Genomic DNA, 21,436 nt, shown 5'->3' on the forward strand with positions numbered 1-21,436 from the left:
AAGAGGAAGGAAAAAACATTCAAACCTCTTCGGCGGCAAAGTTACGGCTTTGGATCGCTCGACACACTTGCTCAACAATAACGTGTGTGCGTGTCCCATTTGCCTAATAACAGATGAAGCCTTTGTGATTCTATAAATAGAATCGCAAGTCCGCAATAGATCAACCTACTGGTCGCAGTGGATAGTGGCATCGAACAAAAAAAAAATGAAGCTCTGTTAACATTCCAACGCCCAAGGCTCCAAAAAAGTTGGAACGGTAACTTCAACTCGCTGGTTCTCGAGCATAACTTAACCAATCAAGATGATTCTTCTTTCCAGTGATTTGTTAGAATGTCTAGATGATCCTAGAACTTTGCAGAACTTAATTTGATCAAATCTGCAATTTTTGCGATCAAAAACATCGTTCCAACTTTTTTTTTCGCGTGTAAAAAAAATTCGCCAAAAATTCCGCGGAGGCAGTCGTTTTGAAAAAAGGTGGAACGATGTTTTCGGTCGCAGAAATTACAGATTTGATCAAATTAAGTTCTTCAAAGTTCTAGGATCATCTAGACCTTCTAACAAATCACTGGAAAAAAGAATCACCTTGATTGGTTGAGTTATGCCCGAGAACCAGCGAGTTGAAGTTACCGTTCCAACTTTTTTGGGAGGCTTGGGCGTCCGTGTAAGTTGGACATGCGTTGGGCGTTCCAGTGTTAAAACGTAACCGTTGAGGACGCTGGCAGGCGGTGAACAAGGATTGCTGCTGGTTTGATTTTTCGCTCTTCAGGCCCCCATAACATCGTCCAAATCCGAGAGCAGCATTATCCCTCACGAAACTTCGATTGCCGTGGCACTTGAGGTGGCCTTTATGAACAGAACGGAGCAAAAGAGCATAATTTTATGCAGACAGGACATTCTCAAAATGTTAAAACGTGCTCCACTTAAACAACTTCTGTCAATCCGATGCTAAATCAACTCTGATACATCTGCTGAACTTGAAGCTACTGAAGAATGTTCTGGATGCTGTTCACGTTTATAAAAATCCCCCGAGATGAAACGAATCGCTAGATCCACGCAAATACCATTACGGAGCGGCAACTCAGCAGAAGGTGCAAACGAGTGTTTACCAGTATGTTCGGCCGACTTTTTGATAATATATTGACGCCTAGGCGCTACAAGAAACGCTAATTTATGTTACAGTCGGTAGTGAAAACTGATCGTTGTTATTTTTATCCATTTTAAAACTCTGTAATAATTGTATGTTACGTCCGTAATTGAAAGCTGTGTTTTACTGCATGCATTTCTGGAGCAACATTTGAAAAGGGCGCAAAAGCATTTTGACAGCTAGAAGTTTTTTGCAAATTCCGAGCAAACAAGTAACTATTTATCAAAACCCGCAGTGGTAAATGGTAGCTCGGAAGGCCAGCTATAGTTTTACATTTTGAGTTTTGTGAAAAAGTTATCTGTTGGCTTGGAATTGGCAAAATAATTCAAGCTATGAACACAAAGAGACGAGTTGTTCCTTTTAATTCCGCTATATAGGTATTTTTAATATCTTGACAGACACGTATTTCGTCTACTACTTGCAGACTTCATCAGTGTTCTGTTCTTCTGTTGAAAACAGAACACTGATGAAGTCTGCAAGTAGTAGACGAAATACGTATCTGTCAAGATATTAAAAATATATAGCGGAATTAAAAGGAACAACTCGTCTCTTTGTATTCATAGTAATGCATTCTGCTAAAACGCTCAACCAAACCACAATTAATTCAAGCTATCAAAATGCTTATCCGCCCTTTTCTCGTGTTACTCCAGATTTTGAAGTTTGTCATTCGGCGTTTCAGGAGCAAAACAGTCTAGCTTGAATTGAAAAAGTTAACTTCAGTTGTTTACTATTACGGTACGATTGATTTGCAATATTATCTTTTTCACTGAGATCTTTCCAAACACGCACGAAGCAAAATGTTCATCGTTTGGTCAAAACGTTCATCGTTTGTGCAAAACGAGAGAATAATATTCTCGATTTCATTGGTAAGTTTTCAAACGAGCACTTACAATGAACTCAAATTGATGAGCGATGAACTCAAATGCATTTAAAATGTCACAAACAGGAATCAGGGAGTAGGAAGTAGGATGCGAATGTCAAGAGATTGAAGGAATTCGACGAAAAATGGGAGAGAATTGAGCGAAAAGAGACCGGAAATTGACATTTTTATCTCAATTTTCTCTCGTTTTGCACAAACGATGAACGTTTTGACCGAACGATGAACATTTTGCTACGTGCGTGTTTGAAAAGATCTCAGTGAAAAAGATAATACCAGGATTGGACGATCATAAAATCTAAATATCTTGAGCAGATGCTTCAGTTCAACTTCACGTGTTTTTGCCATTCTATTTTCTGACTTAGAGCGAAATGAGCGGATGAGCCGTTCAAAAGAGCCGCTCATTTAAATGAGCGAACGAAAATGAGCGGCTCACAGAAATGAGCGGTTTTGCCCACCACTACTTCAACACCTGCTGACAAGGAGGACAAAGGAACAGCGTTACCCGGATTTTCAACAAGCGACAAAATTTAAAGTGAAAAAAAAATCTAAATTCAAAAATACTATTTCAAATTTGATATGTTAAATGAGTGTGTGTGAGTGATAACAAAATCAGCATTTCGAAAATCATTTTAATAATTCAGCATGACCAGATTTACTAAAAAAAAGATTCAAATTTTTTTTTAGAAGGTTTGTGTGTGTAAAAAAACAAAGAAAACCATTTCAAAATTATGTAGCAGAAAAATTTCAGTTGATCGAGTGTGCTTTTGAAATTGTTATGAGGAAACATTACAAGTTTGTTTGTAATAGCTAATTACAAGTCTCAATTTGTAATTCAGAGTTACACAAATGTAACAAACGAAGATGTAATCAAGGATTATGTAATTTTTAATTACAAATATTTGTAACACTGAATTACAAAACAAACATAACCAAAGAAGCCAGCATCGTCAGCACAGCCGGCAACAGTTAACCAAACTGCGAACAAAGCTAAGCTTCGTTTACCTCGCCGCGATTAAAGTAAGTAGCTCGATTAAAGCTCAATAAGCAAAACCTCAGTACCTCATGTGTGAGGCTCTGGGGGACTTTGACGATTACAATAATCTCAGAACGTTTTGGACAGTCAAACTCAACGCGTCGGCGTAATTAATTTATAGAAATCCACCCTTCAATCATGGAACCTTTATAACTTACGGAATGCGTGGACAATGTTTCATTCATATAAAAAATGTGATATTGTAGTTTTGTCATCGGAAAAAAAACCAAATTTCAAAAGCATGTTGTTAATTTAAATATCCTTTTTTTATTGTACATTATCCTAGTAACGATGTATGTTTCTGTTCTGTTTAAAAATATTCGTGTCACTATACTCTACTTTACAAAATAGTATTTTTCTTCGTTTATCATCTTAAAAAGAGGGGGACGGGGTGATGAAACTAAATGAAACTAAAAATATTTTGATGATGATGATGATTTTAAGGTTCACTTTCCGATTCGGGGCTTGCTTTGATTTCACACGTTTTGATCGATCTACTATTCATCCTAACTAGAGAACTGAATATTTATGTTTTGATGATTAAATAGACAGTCTGCAGCAGTGGGCGGTGTGTGGTTTTGGGTGTGTGTGACTTAAAGTTAATTATTCTTTCTCTTAGATAAGCGACTTTCGTCGAATGAAAGTCGTCAAGAATTTCTTTTATTTTCTAAAACAAGCACGCGAAAGCGAAAGTGTTGTTTAAAATTTGTTAAACTTAATTAAGGTAGTTTTTAGGATTTATTCTTTTTAACGGAATGTTTTGTTTTCGAAATACATACGGCACTTGAATTTAGAGACACATGCTTCTAGACGATAGGACACGTAGTTATTCTGGACGGAATGGTCAAACGATGTTTTAGGGTCGCTCTCTTAGCTTAAGCAGCGCGACACTTTAGATTCTCCTCCGAGTTTCTTTCTTGTTAGGACAGTTTTGAGTTGCTTTTAAAATACTTTGTCTTAACATATAGTTTTGTTTCTCTTTTTAAACTTTCTCTCATTTTGTTTCTAGGGGGTAAGATTTATATCACAATATTTCTTCTAATGTTTAGTTAAAATGTTGTTTCTCTCTCTCTCTTGGACGTGCAACGTCCTCGACGATCTGCTCGATCGCTTTTGGGGGACGTGAGCGACTTTTAAGTACAAGTTACCGCAGTTTTTGTAGCAACACAATCTCCACACAGGAAAAGTATTGCTTCCGATTTAAATTAGTCAACCTGGTTTGTCCTACTAGTAATAATATGAGTAAAAGGTTTGCTTTTGTTTCTATTCACAATCGTGGGCCCAGTCATGCGTCCCAGCGGCCTCTTCAACAAGATCAATTCAATTATATCTACAAACGATACACGCTCTCTCTCGCTCTCTGACCTTCAAAATTAATCATAACAAACAAACACAGTTCCCACCGCGCCCTCTTAAATGAGCCGCTCCTCCGGGGGAATCTTCAGCACGTTGTCCATTTCCAGTCTTGGGTTGCAGTACTCCTGGGCACTGGGGCTGTAGGTGCCGCGGGTGGCCCGCTTGTTGCGTGCCATCACCAGGAACGTCCCGATGAGGGCGCCCGCAATGGCGAGGATCCCGATCACGACCGGGACCACGATCAGGGCGATGTCCGCGCCGGAAGTGCCCGTCGCCTCGATGGTGGCCTGTTTGAGGGAGGGGGGAAAAAAAACAAAACAAAACGGGACGATGATTGCTTTTGTTTGATTTTAGGTTGGTAAAAATGAATCTAGATGCAGTTAGATTATAGACAAAAGTTGTATTTTTTGTCTGCTACAGGGCACAGAGTGTTAGTTTTGCATGCAAAATTACTTTCTGTGATATCCAAAAAGCAATAATCAAAAATGTTCCCTGCGTTAAAAAAACTTGTCATGCCCCATGGTCGTATAACTTGCTTAGGGCGTATCCAAACCTTTTTCACTCGTGAGTAATTTTCTATAAATTCGTCTTTCTCAAGATTTTTTATTTGGTATTTTTTTTATTTCATTGGGATGAAACTTTGCCCATGCGTTCCCTTTGTCAAGAGATATTTATATCATATATGAGCAGTTCTCTACGGAATCGGTCTTTTTTCTTTAATTTTAATTTTTGTATTTTTTAATCCGGCTGAAACTTTTTTGGTGCCTTCGGTATGCCCAAAGAAGCCATTTTGCATCATTAGTTCGTTCATATAATTTTCCATACAAATTTGGCAGCTGTCCATACAAAAATGATGTATGAAAATTCAAAAATCTGTATCTTTTGAAGGAATTTTTTGATCGATTTGGTGTCTTCGGCAAAGTTGTAGGTATGGATACGGACCACACTGGAAAGAAATGATACACGGTAAAAAAAAATTGGTGATTTTTTAATTAACTTTTTATCACTAAAACTTGACTTGCAAAAAAACACTAATTTTATTTATTTTTATTTTTTGATATGTTTTAGAGGACATCAAATGCCAACTTTTCAGAAATTTCCAGAATGGGCAAAAAATCTTTGACCGAGTTATGATTTTTTGAATCAATACAGATTTTTTCAAAAAATCGAAATATTGGTCGCAAAAATTTTTCAACTTCATTTTTTGAAGTAAAATCGAATTTGCAATCAAAAGTACTGAAGTGAAATTTTGATAAAGTGCACCGTTTTCAAGTTATTGGCATTTTTAGTTAACTTTTTTGAAAATAGTCGCAGTTTTTCATTTTTTTAAATTAGTGCCCATGTTTGCCCACCTCCGAAAAAAGTATTTTTAAAAAGCTGAGAAAATTCTCTATATTTTGCTTTTTTGAACTTTGTTGATACGACCCTTAGTTGCTGAGATATTGCCATGCAAAGGTTAAAAAACAGGAAAATTGATGTTTTCTAAGTCTCACCCAAACAACCCACCATTTTCTAATGTCGATATCTCAGCAACTAATGGTCCAATTTTCAATGTTAAAATATGAAACTTCGGGAAATTTTACGATCTTTTCGAAAAAAATATTTTCAAAAATTTAAAATCAAGACTAACATTTCAAACGGGTAAAACATTATATATTACACCTTTTTGAAATGTTAGTCTTGATTTTAAATTTTTGAAAATATTTTTTTCGAAAAGATCGTAAAATTTCCCGAAGTTTCATATTTTAACATTGAAAATTGGACCATTAATTGCTGAGATATCGACATTAGAAAATGGTGGGTTGTTTGGGCGAGACTTAGAAAACATCAATTTTCCTGTTTTTTAACCTTTGCATGGCAATATCTCAGCAACTAAGGGTCGTATCAACAAAGCTCAATAAAGCAAAATATAGAGAATTTTCTCAGCTTTTTAAAAATACTTTTTTCGGAGGTGGGCAAACATGGGCACTAATTTGAAAAAATTAAAAACTGCGACTATTTTCAAAAAAGTTAACTAAAAATGGTTATAACTTGAAAACGGTGCACTTTATCAAAATTTCACTTCAGTACTTTTTGATTGCAAATTCGATTTTATATCGAAAAATGATGTTGAAAAGTTTTTGCGACCAATATTTCGATTTTTTGAAAAAAATCTGTATTGATTCAAAAAATCATAACTCGGTCAAAGATTTTTTGCCCATTCTGGAAATTTCTGAAAAGTTGGCATTTGATGTCCTCTAAAACATATCAAAAAATAAAAATAAATAAAAATAGTGTTTTTTTGCAAATCAAGTTTTAGTGATAAAAAGTTAAATAAAAAATCACCAAAATTTTTTTACCGTGTATCATTTTTTTTCAGTGTAGTCCATATCCATACCTAAAACCTTGCCTAAGACCAAATCGATCAAAAAATTCCTTCAAAAGATACAGATTTTTGAATTTTCATGCATTATTTTTGTATGGACAGCTGCCAAGTTTGTATAGAAAATTATATGGACAAACTAATGATGCAAAATGGCTTCTTTGGGCATACCGAAGGCACCAAAAAAGTTTCAGTCGGATTAAAAAATACAAAAAAAATCGAATGACCGAAATCTGAGAGAACTGCTCATTCCTGGACCCTTTAAAATTTTTCTTAAGGATTATGCAAGAGCAAAATGTGGTATCATACCAATTTAAGGTATTGTTTTGATATTGCAAAATTACTGAATTTTTCAATGCTCGAACACCACATTTTGGTATTCTTTTGGTATTACGGTATTTTATCAAATTCCTCTGAAATAATGGGAAAATTTTGACCAATATTGACAAAATAATTAATTTTGTGCTAAAATGATGTCTCAAAGCGAATGCTTTCATTGAAAACCGGAAATTTCAAACTTGATTTTAAACATTTTTGATATACCCCTTAAAGAAATGACTTGAAATTGTGGAAAATTTTCTAAGTCAGGATGGCACATTTTGGTATTATTTTGGTATTGAAGTGTTTCATCAAATTCCTCTGAAACTATGGGATTTTTTTTTAATAAATTTTGACGAGATAATTAATTTTGCGCTAAAATGACTTGAAACCCAAAAATGTTAAAGCTGATTTTATTTTTTTTTTATATACCCACTAAGATTTTTTTTAAATCTTTGAAATTTCTTTAAGTCGGGATAACAAAATACTTTGAAAAACGAGTCAATCGACAGATTATTGAATTTTGGTGAATTTCAATCCAGTTTCATTTTAATAACACTTATTTTTCAATCTTGTTATTTTTCAGAAGCTTCAAGAACTTCAAGCACAGGCCGTTCATCAATGACAAATGCATTCGATGTGGTGAAGAATATCACTTAGAACAACATGGAATCATCAGGTGAGTAGATTTGGCTGTCGCATATGGATCATTTCCGTTTTTTTATTAACTGCAACTGCTGCACTAAAAATTGTATGAAAATACCAAATTATGGTATTACTTGTGCAAATACCAGCGACCAAAATGTGCTCTTGGTTGACCAGAAATAGATGGTAAAATACCATGAAATCATACCAAAATCATGTATGTGGAAGACCACAGGAATACCAAAATCTGATTTTCCAAGGGCGCGGGAATACCTAAAAATAAAACCATGGCAATACCAAGTTTTGGTATTCAAGCAATGTCAAAAAATCCAGAAGACCTCAACTTGGTATTGAAATGGTTTTATTTTGAGGTATTATTTTACCCTTGGAATAACATGGTTTGGTATTGTTGTGCCCTTCCACATACAAGACTTTGATATGATTTCATTGTACTTTACCATCTATTACTGGGCAACCAAGGGCACATTTTGGTCCCTGTTATTTGCCCAAGTAATACCAAAATTTGGTATTCCCATGTTATTTACCCCTGCTCGGGAAGGCATAAACAAATTGTTCTGGTTTGATTTGATCATTCTTTAAATTTTCCATATAACGACGAGCCAGTCTAATGGACATAGCTTCATTCAAACAAACAAAAAATACAAAGAAAATTCAATTTGCGAAAACGTAGATAATTACTCTGAAACCTTTATCGGGAATGATTGTAATACTTTTGACCGAAAAGAATGAATGAAAGGTAATGAATGAATAATTTTCATATCCGCCGGCAGCTTGGTCCAGTTCACAGGTGATCGCTTGATCAAACAGTTGTAATACTTTAAACCGAAAAGAGGGTTTAAAACTATCACCCAGAAAATAACCTCATTTTCTAATCGTTATAAAATACCTATTCAATATCAGGTTACCAACATGACCTGTATGGAAAACAAAATTGTTATGTGGCATAAAACAGTTCGTTTTGGAAAAAAAACTAAACGCAGAAAAGGGTCATAAAGCCCTCTGTTAATTTTAACATACAACTATAAAGTTACTCATTTTCTTATTCGGCTTTTCGTACACAAACACGAAGTAATCGTGGCGAATGGTTCCTGGTTTTATTTCCAGCTGCTCTCAATGAAAACGTTGTGGTCTCATTGAATTCTGAAATGACTGAAATATAAAGGAGTTCACAGCGGAGTTAGATCCCCCGTCCATTGGATTGACATGAAAAAATTCAATTCACATTACCGTGGGAGCTTAAGTAAGACTTAAAACGGTCGTTAAAGAAACTGTTCTGCTCCAAGTGAAACTTACTTATGGAGAATTTACCTTACCCTCTTGAAAAAGTGGAGCATCAAAATTTCCCGTCATCTATATCCTTTATCGTTGTCCCCAAATTTAACATATTTTAAGGTTTACTTTTCTATGTCATGCATTGTGTTAGTAAGTGACCCTTGCCTGGAATCCTTCATTTAAATCCAAACTACAATTGTCGTTAGTAAGAAAAGATCATGCAAAATAAAATCGTAAAAACCATATACATGTGCCGGAATTATTCGTGTGCATGAGATAAGCGTAAAAGTTTTTTGGTTTTTATGTTACAAGAAGAAAAAAACACTCCCCACAATCTTATCGACATAGTAGTAGACCGAATCCAGGAAATGTATTTCAGTGACCCTTGTGCCATCAGCCTATAATGTGGAAAAAAAAAGATTTGGCGATTGATTGCATTATGACGATGATTTGTGAGTGTTGCAGCGGGTAGCGTTAGAAGCGTTTGCCTTCCCAATGGTTATGTTACACAGCGCGGCACATCCCAGCTCACACCAGCTTACCTGTTCGGAGCAGTTGACGCCGATGAAGCCGACCGTGCAGTTGCACTTGTACCGGTGCTCCCGGTCGCAGTCCTCGATGCAGATGCCACCGTTCTCGCAGATGTTGGGCACCGCGATGCACGGGTCGGCCTGGGCGCACTCCTTGCCGCACATGCCCTGGTTACAGCGGCACCTGGGGCGAGAAACGTCAAATGTGCGGTTTGATAATTGAATTGCGGTTTAGAATTTACGACTCACCTAAACGACCCCCTCGTGTTGATGCACTCCCCGCGGCCGCCACAATTGATCGGTTCCGCGATGCACTCGTCAATGTCCAGCTCGCAGTTGCGCCCCTCGAAGCCGGTGCCGGTACAGTTGCAGCGGTACCCGTTGATAAAGTCGTCGCACTGGCCCCCGTTCTGGCACGGAGCCGATTCGCACTCGTTCACCTCGATCTCGCACAGCCGGCCGGTGTAGCCCGAGTTGCACAGGCAGATCGGGATCTGTTGGAGGGGGATTAGTACAATTTTAGAACAGCATTTTTTTTCAGGGGTGCAGATATGTAGGTCACTTGGGATAACTGTGGGATTTTGGTACAAATTTAGAACATATTTTTAAGTAAATCGTTGAGATTTCAACTGTGGGATTTCAATGTAATTTTTGTAGGGGTAGAGATACGTAGGTAACTTTGAACAACTTTGGGATTTTAGTACAAATTTAGTCCAATGTTTATTTTAGTGATATGGTGGTAATTTGCTATCCTTATTTTTAATTAAGTACAACTTTCATAAGGGAATTTGTAATAAAAGTTTTTAAAGGTTATTGAAAGGTAGAGTTATGTAGGTTACTTGGGATCACTATCAGTTAAAGTTCACATTCAGAACAATGTATAATGTAGATCGATGGGAGATATCACTGTGGGTTTTTAGTTGCAACATGGGTATTTTATTTATGGGTAGACACATAGGCCCAATGGAATCACTGTGGGATCGAAGTATAAATTTAGTTCATTTGTAGAAGGGTAATTGAGAGATCACTTTGGATGACTGTTTAGATTAGTACAAAATTAGAACAATTTTTATAAAGCTTCAGTTATGTTGGCTGTTTGAAATAACTTATGGAATTTAGTACAAATTTATTGCTTTTTTTGGAAGGTAGTTTGAAAGATTGAAGTATAAATTTAGTACAACTTTTAAGCGATAATTAAGGCTATTTGAAACAACTTTGGGATTTTAGAATAAATTTTGTACAATCTTCATGAAGGTAATTGGAAGTTCACTTTGTCACTATGCTTTAATTTAGTACAAAATTAGAACAATTTCAATAAGTATTTTGTTATGTAAGCTATTTGATAAAACTTGAGGAATTTTCGACTAATTTAGTTCATTTTTATCAAATTATTGAAGGTGGGATTGAAGTATAAATGAAGCACAATTTTTATGCGAGTAATTAGAAGGTGTGACCTTGGATCAATGTTTGATTTAGAACAAAATAAGAACAATTTCCATAAGGCTTTAGTTTTGTAGGCTGTTTGAAATAACTTCAGATATTTAGTATAAATTAAGTATTTTTTTATTACTTAATTACTAGTCAGAAAACCTGAAGGTATGATAGAAGTTAAATTTTTATTAAGGTAATTGGTCACTTTGAATCAAATTAAAAAAAAAATAGTCATAAGGGGTCTTGAAATAGCTTTGTTGTTGAAGTTTGTAGAAGGTTGGATGAAGGTTAAGACGGTAATTCGAATCTCATTATGGATTACTGTTTCATGATTTTTTTTTCATAGGTAGGCTATTTAAAATAACTTTGAGATTTTAGTACAAATTCAGCACAATTTTCATGAAGGTAGTGAAGGTGACCTGCAACATTTGAGCTCTCTGATTATTTTTAGAACCACTCATTTCGTTCAATTTTAATGGGGGTAGAGTTAAGTAGGTCACTGGAATTTTAGATTTTAGTACCAATTTAGTTCAAAAATAAAAACAGTTTTAGTACAGCTTTTGTGAGTTCACTTTGGATCACTGTTTTATTTAGTTCAAATTGAAAACAGTTTGCATAGAGGTGGAGTTACGCAGGCCACTTGAAATAACTTTGAGTTTTTAGTACCAATTTAGTACAGTTTTTGTGAGGTCATTTTGGATCATTGTTTAATTTAGTTGAAATTCAGAATAGTTTTCATAAAGAGGAAGTTACGTAGGTCACATGAAATATCTTTGAATTTTTAGTACTAATTTAGTACAGTTTTTGTGAGGTCACTTTGGATCACTGTTTTATTTAGTTCAAATTCAGAACAGTTTTCACAGAGGTGGAGTTACGTGAGCCACTTTAAATATAATTGAGATTTTTGTACTAATTTAGAACAGTTCTTGGAATGTTACATTGGATCACTTTTATCAAGACTTTTATATTTAGTTCACATTATGATTTTTTTTAAAGGTGAAGTGAAGTAGGTCACTTAAGTTAACTTTGAGTTTTTAGTAACAATTTAATACATTTTTCGTGATGGAGATCAAGAGGTCAATTGGGCTGTTTTATTTTAGTATAATTTTAGGAAAATTAATATAGGGACAGAGTTAAGTAGCTCACTTGGAATAACTTTGGGATTTTAGTACAAAGCAATTTCCATTTTGATAGAAGTAATTGGGAGGTCATTTGAGATCTCTGTTTTATTTTAGTACGTTTTATAGGGGTAAAGTTAAATAGGGTACTTGGAATCACTTTGGGATTTTAGTAAAAAATTTGTTCAATTTTATTGGGGTAGAGATATGTAGGTCATTCCCATTCTTTGTAGAATTTTGGTAAAATTTGGTTTAAATGTTTATAGAAGTATAGATACGTAGGTCACTGTGGCATTTTTATTCAAAATTTTTATTGAGGAAAAGTAATCCAGGTCATAAGAGAATAATGTTCATAGGGGAAGAGTTATGTAGGTCACTTACCCCTTCGTCATTAGTCATGCAGATCGCATCGTTTTGGCACCGTTCAACGTCGCAGAACCGGATGTCGCACAGCGGTCCGGAAAAGCCGGGCTTGCAGGAGCACGTGAAGTTGTTGCCCGTCGTTGAATCTGCAAGAAAGAGTCAACATTTTAGTACAACCTCAAAACAAGAACCACTTTCCGCCCAACTTACTAAACCCGTCATTGCAGGTCGACCCGTTCTTGCATGGCTGGTTGTCGCAGGTCACCAGCCGGAACACGTCACAGGTCGGCCCGGCGTACTCCTCGGTACACTCGCAGGTAAAACCGGCGATCCGATCGGTACAGGTTCCCCCGTTGCGGCACGGGTTCGACCGGCACTCGTCGATCTCGAACTCGCACAGCTCGCCCTCGTACCCCTCCAAACACTGGCAGGTGAAGCTCGCCACGCCGTCGATACAGGTCGAGTTGTTGGTGCAGTTCGCCGTCAAGCACTCGTCGATGTTCTGCGAGCAGTCGTCGTTTTCGTATCCGGCCGGGCAATCGCAAGCGTACTTCTCCGACGGGTTGCTGCAGATGCCTCCGTTCTTACAGGACTGCTGGAAGCACAGGATACAACCCTCTTCCGGTTGGGCTGAACTCAGGTTGAAGTGAGCGCCGGTGAAGTGGAACGTGTCCGGGTAGATCACGTCGTGCGGGAAGAATGGCAACAGGTAACCTCCTACGCGAGTCTCCCCCAAGCATCCCTTGAACGTCGATCCTTTATCGGTTCCTCCGTTCACGATCGAGTTGTTGTCGATCGGTGCCAGTGGCGAAGTCCCCCCAAGATATATAAAGAACTTTCCAGAGAATAAGTGCTTATAAGCCATGTAGTCGATCGTCACCGAGATCGCCGGCTGCGGATCCAGCGCCGTTTCCCAGCCCTTCCACCCAGCTTCCAACTTCCCATTCGAGGTCACCCGCACAAACACCGTATGCCACCCATAGTTATCGTCCTCGTCGTACTGGAACCGATACTGCTCGGGCAGCTCCGACGACAACCGCCACGAAACCGTCACCAGCTTCATGATCGTCGATATCTCAAAGTACATGTCGCTGTCCTGCACGCTCAGCAGCGTCCCCCCGAACTTGGTCCGGTACGAGATCTCGATCGTGTCCATGATGTTGTCCTTGCCGGAGGCCGTCTGACGGTGGTGCAGCAACTCCGCCGAACCCGGGTTGAACGAGTACCGCAGCGGTTCGTTGTCGTCGTGGAAGGTCATATTGGAGATGCACTCGTAGCCCGTGTCCAGATTTTGGCAGGTCGCGTGCTGGGGGCACTTTTGCAGCTCGCAGAACTGGATCTCCTGGCAGAACTTGCCCTTGTAGCCGCGCGGGCAGGTGCAGCTGTGATGGGGGGAGGAAAAAGATTAGGTAAGAGCGCTGTAATTTGTAAGGGTCTTATAAGATCTTATAAGTCCTATAGGAAAAAAATCTGTAGAAAGAGTTAAGTACAAACAACAAACAAGGAAAAAGGAACGGGCAATTGGAAAATTTGAACAATCTTTTGAATATCAAAACCCATTTCAAACTGTTTCTTCAGCAATTCATTAAGCATGTTCCAATGGTTCTAAGAATATAAAAAGAATTCCTTAAAATTTAAATCAAGTATTTACACATTTATTTTTTTCGAATTCGGTAGTTGAAAAATCGGTATATGTAGTTTAGGTCGGTAAACCATCTGCCAAAATGAACAAAATTTTACCGAATATCCGTAGTATGATGAACAATAATGAACTTTATTACTGAATTTCACAGTAACAAATATGCAATTATGGAAGTTGTAAAATTTGAAGATGTAATATTTCCTTTTATATGATGTAATATTACCTCAATTTAGACTGGATAAGTGACGAAACAATGAAATAGTAGTGAATTTACACATTTTTAAGAGGTAAAATTACACATTTTTCTCTGACATGTAATACCAGGGCCGTGCACAGGATTTTCGAAAGGGGAGGGTTTTCTCGAAAGGGGCGCATGGGGTGCTTGTTTAGATTGCGAAAGGGCGCTAACAGTCAATCTTTAAACTCAATAAATAATACTTTGGTATATTTTACATATATTTTGCTGGTTCGAATCCCGCGGCGGACGCTCTAAACTTCTAAGTGTAAATATGGGTATCCGGCGCCGTCGCTCTGTGCCTTACTCAAATAGGGCGGCGAAGTCCTTGTAGTTAAAAGGAAGACAGTGGTTGGTCTAGTACCGGCCGACAGATATAAAGTCAACTTCGTTTTTATATATTTTACATTGGTGCAACAGGAGACTACACTTTTTGAATTGGTGCTGCAAATCGTGTTGAATAGCACCATGAAGGAGGGGGCGTTAATTCGGAGTTTGAGCGAATTTGAGATTTTTGCGCAAATGAGAGTTTTGGCGTAAATCGGAAGAGGCATGGGCCGTTCACTTGTGGAGCGTAAAACGGGGTTTTAGTGAAGAAGTGTAGCGGTAATTGCTCAAAACAAGTTTTCATAAGTTTTTTTTTTAAATATTAAGAGTAGTTCTCAACGATTTCGCAAATTTTTTTCACGATTTTTAGCTTTTCATTTTTTTGATTTGGATGAAACTTTGCCATGCACCATGCATTCCATATGTCAAAAGAAGCACAATTGCATAATTCGTTTTTCTATACAAATGTCCATACAATTCTGGGGCCGGTCATATTATTCATCTGGTTTAGGAGATATGATTTTTTTGAAGAAAAAAAACGTAAAAGTGGACAAAAATTGTTGAAGCAATTTTGTTAACAAAATGTACCGTTTTCAGGTTAAAGCTAATTTTAGGACTGCATTTTCAATTTATTTTGGTTTCTTTTCAAGAAAATTTTGTACAATTTTCTCTCTGAAACTTTCAAATCGAGCAATTTGTTTCTGAGATACACAATCTCAAAGAAATCAAATCGATGAACTTGATTTTTTCTAAGAGTTAACCCTTTGCTGCCCAATTTTTTTCGATTTTTTTTAAATTTTTCCCTTGACATTTTGAGCAACTTTTGTTCTACGAAAAAGTTTACGTCTCTTGTTTTTTGTTGTTTTTGTTTCATTTATAGTTTTAATATTTGCATTTATCTTGTTTAGTTGATATTTGTTTTTGGTAGTATTTGGCCTATTCTAGCACCTAATTTGTCATGTTTTTACAGCCAATTTTTCATTATTTTTCATTATTTTTTTGTATGTTTTTAATTTTTTTACTCTAGAACAAACCATTATCATTTAAATTGTTAAAAAATGCTTAGAGGTATAGTCTGAAACAATAGAAAAAAAAGTACAGAAAATATTAGTGAAAAACACAGCCAAGAAAAATTTACATTGGTAAAGTCAAATAAAACAAGTCACACGTTCAACCCTAAAAAAAAAACAAATTTTAAGAGTTCACCTTTCCAATGCTTTTTAAATGTCGAAAATTGGTAAAAAAAAAGATGTTTGGCTAATTATTAGATCGAACCCCGCCTAGAGGTGGGGTTGGGTTGTAGCTGGATAAACTGAAAGTGTTCAACTGATCATAACTCGGAAACTACTGGTTTTCAATCGACTTTTCTTTGCATTCCCTATGTCAAAAGAAGCAATTTTGCATCATTTGTTTTTTCATGCAAGTCTCCATACAATTTTGAGGGCTGGAATGGGTATGTAAACGTATGAAATTTTGTATCTTTGGACGGAATTTTCTGAAAATTTGAAAAATTAGATAAGAAACTTCATTTTTGGGTCAAACATTTGTAACAGATTTTTTGAGTATAAAAAATTAAAAAAGATAATTTTGAATATATTTCTATCGATTCCTTGACTTTTCTGAAGAAACGTCCTAGAAAATCGATAAAAAGTAACAAAGTTGCTACAGGAAACAAAGATATATTTCGATTTACCCCAGAAAATGTTCCGAAAAGGCACCTCTCTCATAAACAAAATTTAAAAAATGATAAAATAATTAACATATTAAAAAAAATACTATCAACGCCTGAATAGCACCATAGAAATGATGAAAATATTTTGAAAATTAGATTTCAAAGAAAGTTTCACAACACGTAAAAAAAATAATCAAAAAAAAGTTAGCTTAAGCAACATAAAAATGATAAAAAGTTGCGCCTTGTGATGAAATAATTTTTTTTAAATAAAACAATTTGACTAACTTTTTGAAAATAAAATTTCACTACAGGTGGCCTCATGACAAAATAAAAAAATGAAAAAAGTAGAGCAACATAAAAAAAGATCAAAGATAAATATTTTAAAAATAGGATTTTACCAGCGGCGTTTTGTTGATAAAATTGTTTGACTATCGGCGCTCCTCAAGCTATAAAGACTATTCAAAATTAGTCAAACAAAGTTTGCCAACCGGCGCAAAAAGTTGTTGTAGCTAGAACGCTAAACAGAATTTTTATTTTTTTATGTTACCGTACGCCAAACTTTGTTTTGCTCTTATTAAACAGTCTTTATGTTGCTAGAGGGGCGTCGATAGTCAAACTTTTTTTTGTTGAATGTTTTAATTTTGTCATAATAGCGGTTCCAGTAAAATCTTATGTTTAAAATATTTTTATCATTTTTAAGCTGATTTGGGCACTGATTATTCAACTTTTTTTTCAATATTTTTACCAATTTTTTTCCCCACTCATAAGGGCGCCTCCAGTAAAACTTACATATTGAGAATTTACATAAAAATGTTTACGTCATAGTGGCGCCTCCAGTTAAATTTTCGTATTGAGAATTTTCATAAAAATGTTTCATTCATAATTATCATAGGTCACATTTTCATAAAAAGAATTTGTATGATTTTTTTTGAGTCAAAAGAGAGCCTCCATTCATTTTTTCATATCGAAAGTTGGCCTGATTTTTTTAAGTCGTTAGGGCGTCTCCAGTCAAAATTTTATATTGAGAATTTGAATTGGAAAAAATTAAATCGTAGGGGCGCCTCCAGTAAAATTTTCATAATTTTCATAAAAAATTTTTAGTCATAGGGGCGTCTCCAGTAAAATTTTTCATATCGAGAATGTATGAATTTTTTGAAGTCGTAGGGGAGCCTCCATTCAATTTTTTATATCGTGAATTTGCATGATTTTTTTAAGTCGTAGGGGCGCCTCCAATTCAATTTTCATATCAAGAATTTTCATAAAAATGTTTTTGTCATAGAGGCGCCTACAACCAAATTTTAATATCGAGAATTTTCATGTTTTTTTCAAGCCTCCAGTCATTTTTTAAAATATAATTAATATATTTTTTTAATGTCGTAGGGGCGCCTCCATTCAATATTTCATATGGAGAATTTGAATGATATTTTTAAGTTAAAAGGGACCTCCAGTCAAGTTTCTATATTGTGAACTTTTATTTAAAAAAAATAAAGTCGTAGGCCTCCAGTTAAATTTTCATGATTTTCATAAAAATGTTTAAGTCAAAGGGACGCCTCCAGTCAATTTTTTCATATCGAGAATTTGCATGATTTTTTAAGTCATAAGGGCGCCTCCAGTCAAATTTTCATAATAAAATTTGTATGATTTTTTTAAAGTCGTAGTGGAGCCTCCAATCAATTTTTCATTTCGAGAATTTGCATGATTTTGTTAGGTCGTAGGGGCGCCTTCAATTCAATTTTCATATCGAGAATTTTCATAAAAATGTTTAAGTCATAGGGCGCCTCCAGTCATTTTTTCATAATAAGAAATTGTATGATTTTTTCAAAGTCGTAGGGACGCATTCATTAAATTTTTCATAGCGAAAATTTTCATGATTTTTTAAGTCGCCTCCTGTCAAATTTTCAATATTGAGAATTTGTTTAAAAAAATTAAGTCGTAGGGGCGGCACCAAATAAATTTTCATAAAAAGAATTTGTATGATTTTTTTTAAGTCATAAGGGCGCCTCAATCCAAGTTGCCATATCGAGCATATGCCTTTAAAGTCGTAGGGGCGTCTTCAGTCCTATTTTTACATTGGGAATTTGTATTTAAAAAAAATAATTCATAGGGGCGCTTTCAGTCAATTTTTCATATCAAGAATTCGCATGATTTTTTTAATTCTAAGGGGCGCCTCCAGTCAAATCTTTAATGTTGAGAATATGTTTAAAAAAATTAGGTCGTAGGGGCGCCTCCAGTTAAATTTTCATATTGAGAATTTTCATAAAAATGTTTCATTCATAGTCATAGGTCAAATTTTCAATATAAGAATTGGTATGATTTTTTTAAGTCATAAGAGCGCCTCTAGTCAAATTTTCATTATAAAATTTGTATGTTTTTTTAAGTCGTAGGGGCGCCTCTAGTCAAATTTTTATATGGCATATTCGTACTGAAAAAAATTAAGTCTTAGGGGCGCCTCCAATTAAATTTTCATAATTTTCATGAAAAGGTTTTAGTCATAGGGGCGCCTGCAGTCAAATTTTTCATATCGATAATTTGCAAGATTTTTTTAAGTCATAAGGGTGCCTCCAGTCTAATTTTCATAACAAAATTTGTATGATTTTTTAAAGTCGTATGGGCGCCTGTATTTAATTTTTCAAATCGAGAATTTGCATGATTTTTTTAAGTCGTAAGGGCGCTTCCAGTCAATTTTTTATATTGCATATTCGTATTGAAAAAAAATAAGTCTTAGGGTCGCCTCCAGTTAAATTTTCATAATTTTCATAAAAATGTGGTAGTCATAGGGGCGCCTTCAGTCAAATTTTTTACATATCGAGAATTTGCATGATTTTTTTAAGTAATAAGGGCGCCTCCAGTCAAATTTTCATAACAAAATTTGTATGATTTTTTTAAAGTCGTAGGGGCGCCTACAGTCAAATTTTTATATTGCATATTCGTATTGAAAGAAATTAAGTCTAAGGGGCGCGTTCAGTTAAATTTTCATAAAAATGTGGTAGTCATAGGGGCGCCTCCAGTCATTTTTTTTATATCGAGATTTTTCATGGTTTTTTCAAGTCATAAGGGCGCCTCCAGTCAATTATAATAAAATTAATATGATTTTTTTAAAGTCGTAGGGGCGCCTCCATTCAATATTTCATTTCGAGAATTTGCATGATTTTTTTAAGACGTAGAGGCGCCTCCAGTCAAATTTTTATATTGCATATTCGTACTGAAAAAAATTAAGTCTTAGGGGCGCCTCTAATTAAATTTTCATAATTTTCATGAAAAGGTTTTAGTCATAGGGGCGCCTGCAGTCAAATTTTTCATATCGATAATTTGCAAGATTTTTTTAAGTCATAAGGGTGCCTCCAGTCAAATTTTCATAACAAAATTTGTATGATTTTTTAAAGTCGTATGGGCGCCTATATTTAATTTTTCATATCGAGAATTTGCATGATTTTTTTAAGTCGTAAGGGCGCTTCCAGTCAATTTTTTATATTGCATATTCGTATTGAAAAAAAATAAGTCTTAGGGTCGCCTCCAGTTAAATTTTCATAATTTTCATAAAAATGTTTTAGTCATAGGGGCGCCTTCAGTCAAATTTTTTACATATCGAGAATTTGCATGATTTTTTTAAGTAATAAGGGCGCCTCCAGTCAAATTTTCATAACAAAATTTGTATGATTTTTTTTACAGTCGTAGGGGCGCCTCCAGTCATATTTTTATATTGCATATTCGTATTGAAAGAAATTAAGTCTAAGGGGCGCGTTCAGTTAAATTTTCATAAAAATGTGGTAGTCATAGGGGCGCCTCCAGTCATTTTTTTTATATCGAGATTTTTCATGGTTTTTTCAAGTCATAAGGGCGCCTCCAGTCAATTATAATAAAATTAATATGATTTTTTTAAAGTCGTAGGGGCGCCTCCATTCAATATTTCATTTCGAGAATTTGCATGATTTTTTTAAGACGTAGAGGCGCCTCCAGTCAAATTTTTATATTGCATATTCGTACTGAAAAAAATTAAGTCTTAGGGGCGCCTCTAATTAAATTTTCATAATTTTCATGAAAAGGTTTTAGTCATAGGGGCGCCTGCAGTCAAATTTTTCATATCGATAATTTGCAAGATTTTTTTAAGTCATAAGGGTGCCTCCAGTCAAATTTTCATAACAAAATTTGTATGATTTTTTAAAGTCGTATGGGCGCCTATATTTAATTTTTCATATCGAGAATTTGCATGATTTTTTTAAGTCGTAAGGGCGCTTCCAGTCAATTTTTTATATTGCATATTCGTATTGAAAAAAAATAAGTCTTAGGGTCGCCTCCAGTTAAATTTTCATAATTTTCATAAAAATGTTTTAGTCATAGGGGCGCCTTCAGTCAAATTTTTTACATATCGAGAATTTGCATGATTTTTTTAAGTAATAAGGGCGCCTCCAGTCAAATTTTCATAACAAAATTTGTATGATTTTTTTTACAGTCGTAGGGGCGCCTACAGTCAAATTTTTATATTGCATATTCGTATTGAAAGAAATTAAGTCTAAGGGGCGCGTTCAGTTAAATTTTCATAAAAATGTGGTAGTCATAGGGGCGCCTCCAGTCAATTTTTTTATATCGAGAATTTTCATGGTTTTTTCAAGTCATAAGGGCGCCTCCAGTCAATTATAATAAAATTAATATGATTTTTTTAAAGTCGTAGGGGCGCCTCCATTCAATATTTCATTTCGAGAATTTGCATGATTTTTTTAAGACGTAGGGGCGCCTCCAGTCATATTTTTATATTGCATATTCGTATTGAAAATAATTAAGTCTAAGGGACGCGTCCAGTTAAACTTTCATAAAAATGTGGTAGTCATAGGGGCGCCTCAAGTCAATTTTTTTATATCGAGAATTTTCATGTTTTTTCAAGTCATAAGGGCGCCTTCAGTCAATTTTTATAAAAAAGTTAATATGATTTTTTTCAAGTCGTAGGGGCGCCTCCATTCAATATTTCATTTCGAGAATTTGCATGATTTTTTTAAGACGTAGAGGCGCCTCCAGTCAAATTTTTATATTGCATATTCGTATTGAAAAAAAATAAGTCTTAGGGGCGCCTCCAGTTAAATTATCATAATTTT

At 35.3% G+C, this 21,436-nt stretch overlaps 1 protein-coding gene across 2 annotated transcripts in view; it reads right to left on the reverse strand.

The window, feature by feature from the left end:
• Positions 1-3,755: 3,755 nt before the first annotated feature.
• LOC120414843 (protein crumbs) overlaps positions 3,756-21,436 on the reverse strand; it is a 122,633-nt gene continuing 104,952 nt past the window's right edge. For both annotated transcript variants that reach the window (XM_039576168.2, XM_039576166.2), the window contains 5 exons: positions 12,684-13,855; positions 12,492-12,619; positions 9,811-10,055; positions 9,574-9,745; positions 3,756-4,700 (listed from right to left, as the gene is read on the reverse strand). In XM_039576168.2, coding sequence (XP_039432102.1) covers positions 4,470-4,700; positions 9,574-9,745; positions 9,811-10,055; positions 12,492-12,619; positions 12,684-13,855 — 1,948 coding nt within the window. In that variant the 3' untranslated portion in view covers positions 3,756-4,469. The remainder of the gene's footprint in view (positions 4,701-9,573; positions 9,746-9,810; positions 10,056-12,491; positions 12,620-12,683; positions 13,856-21,436) is intronic.

The sequence above is a fragment of the Culex pipiens genome, chromosome 3 (genome assembly GCF_016801865.2).
Source record: "Culex pipiens pallens isolate TS chromosome 3, TS_CPP_V2, whole genome shotgun sequence".
NCBI lineage: Eukaryota > Metazoa > Arthropoda > Insecta > Diptera > Culicidae > Culex > Culex pipiens.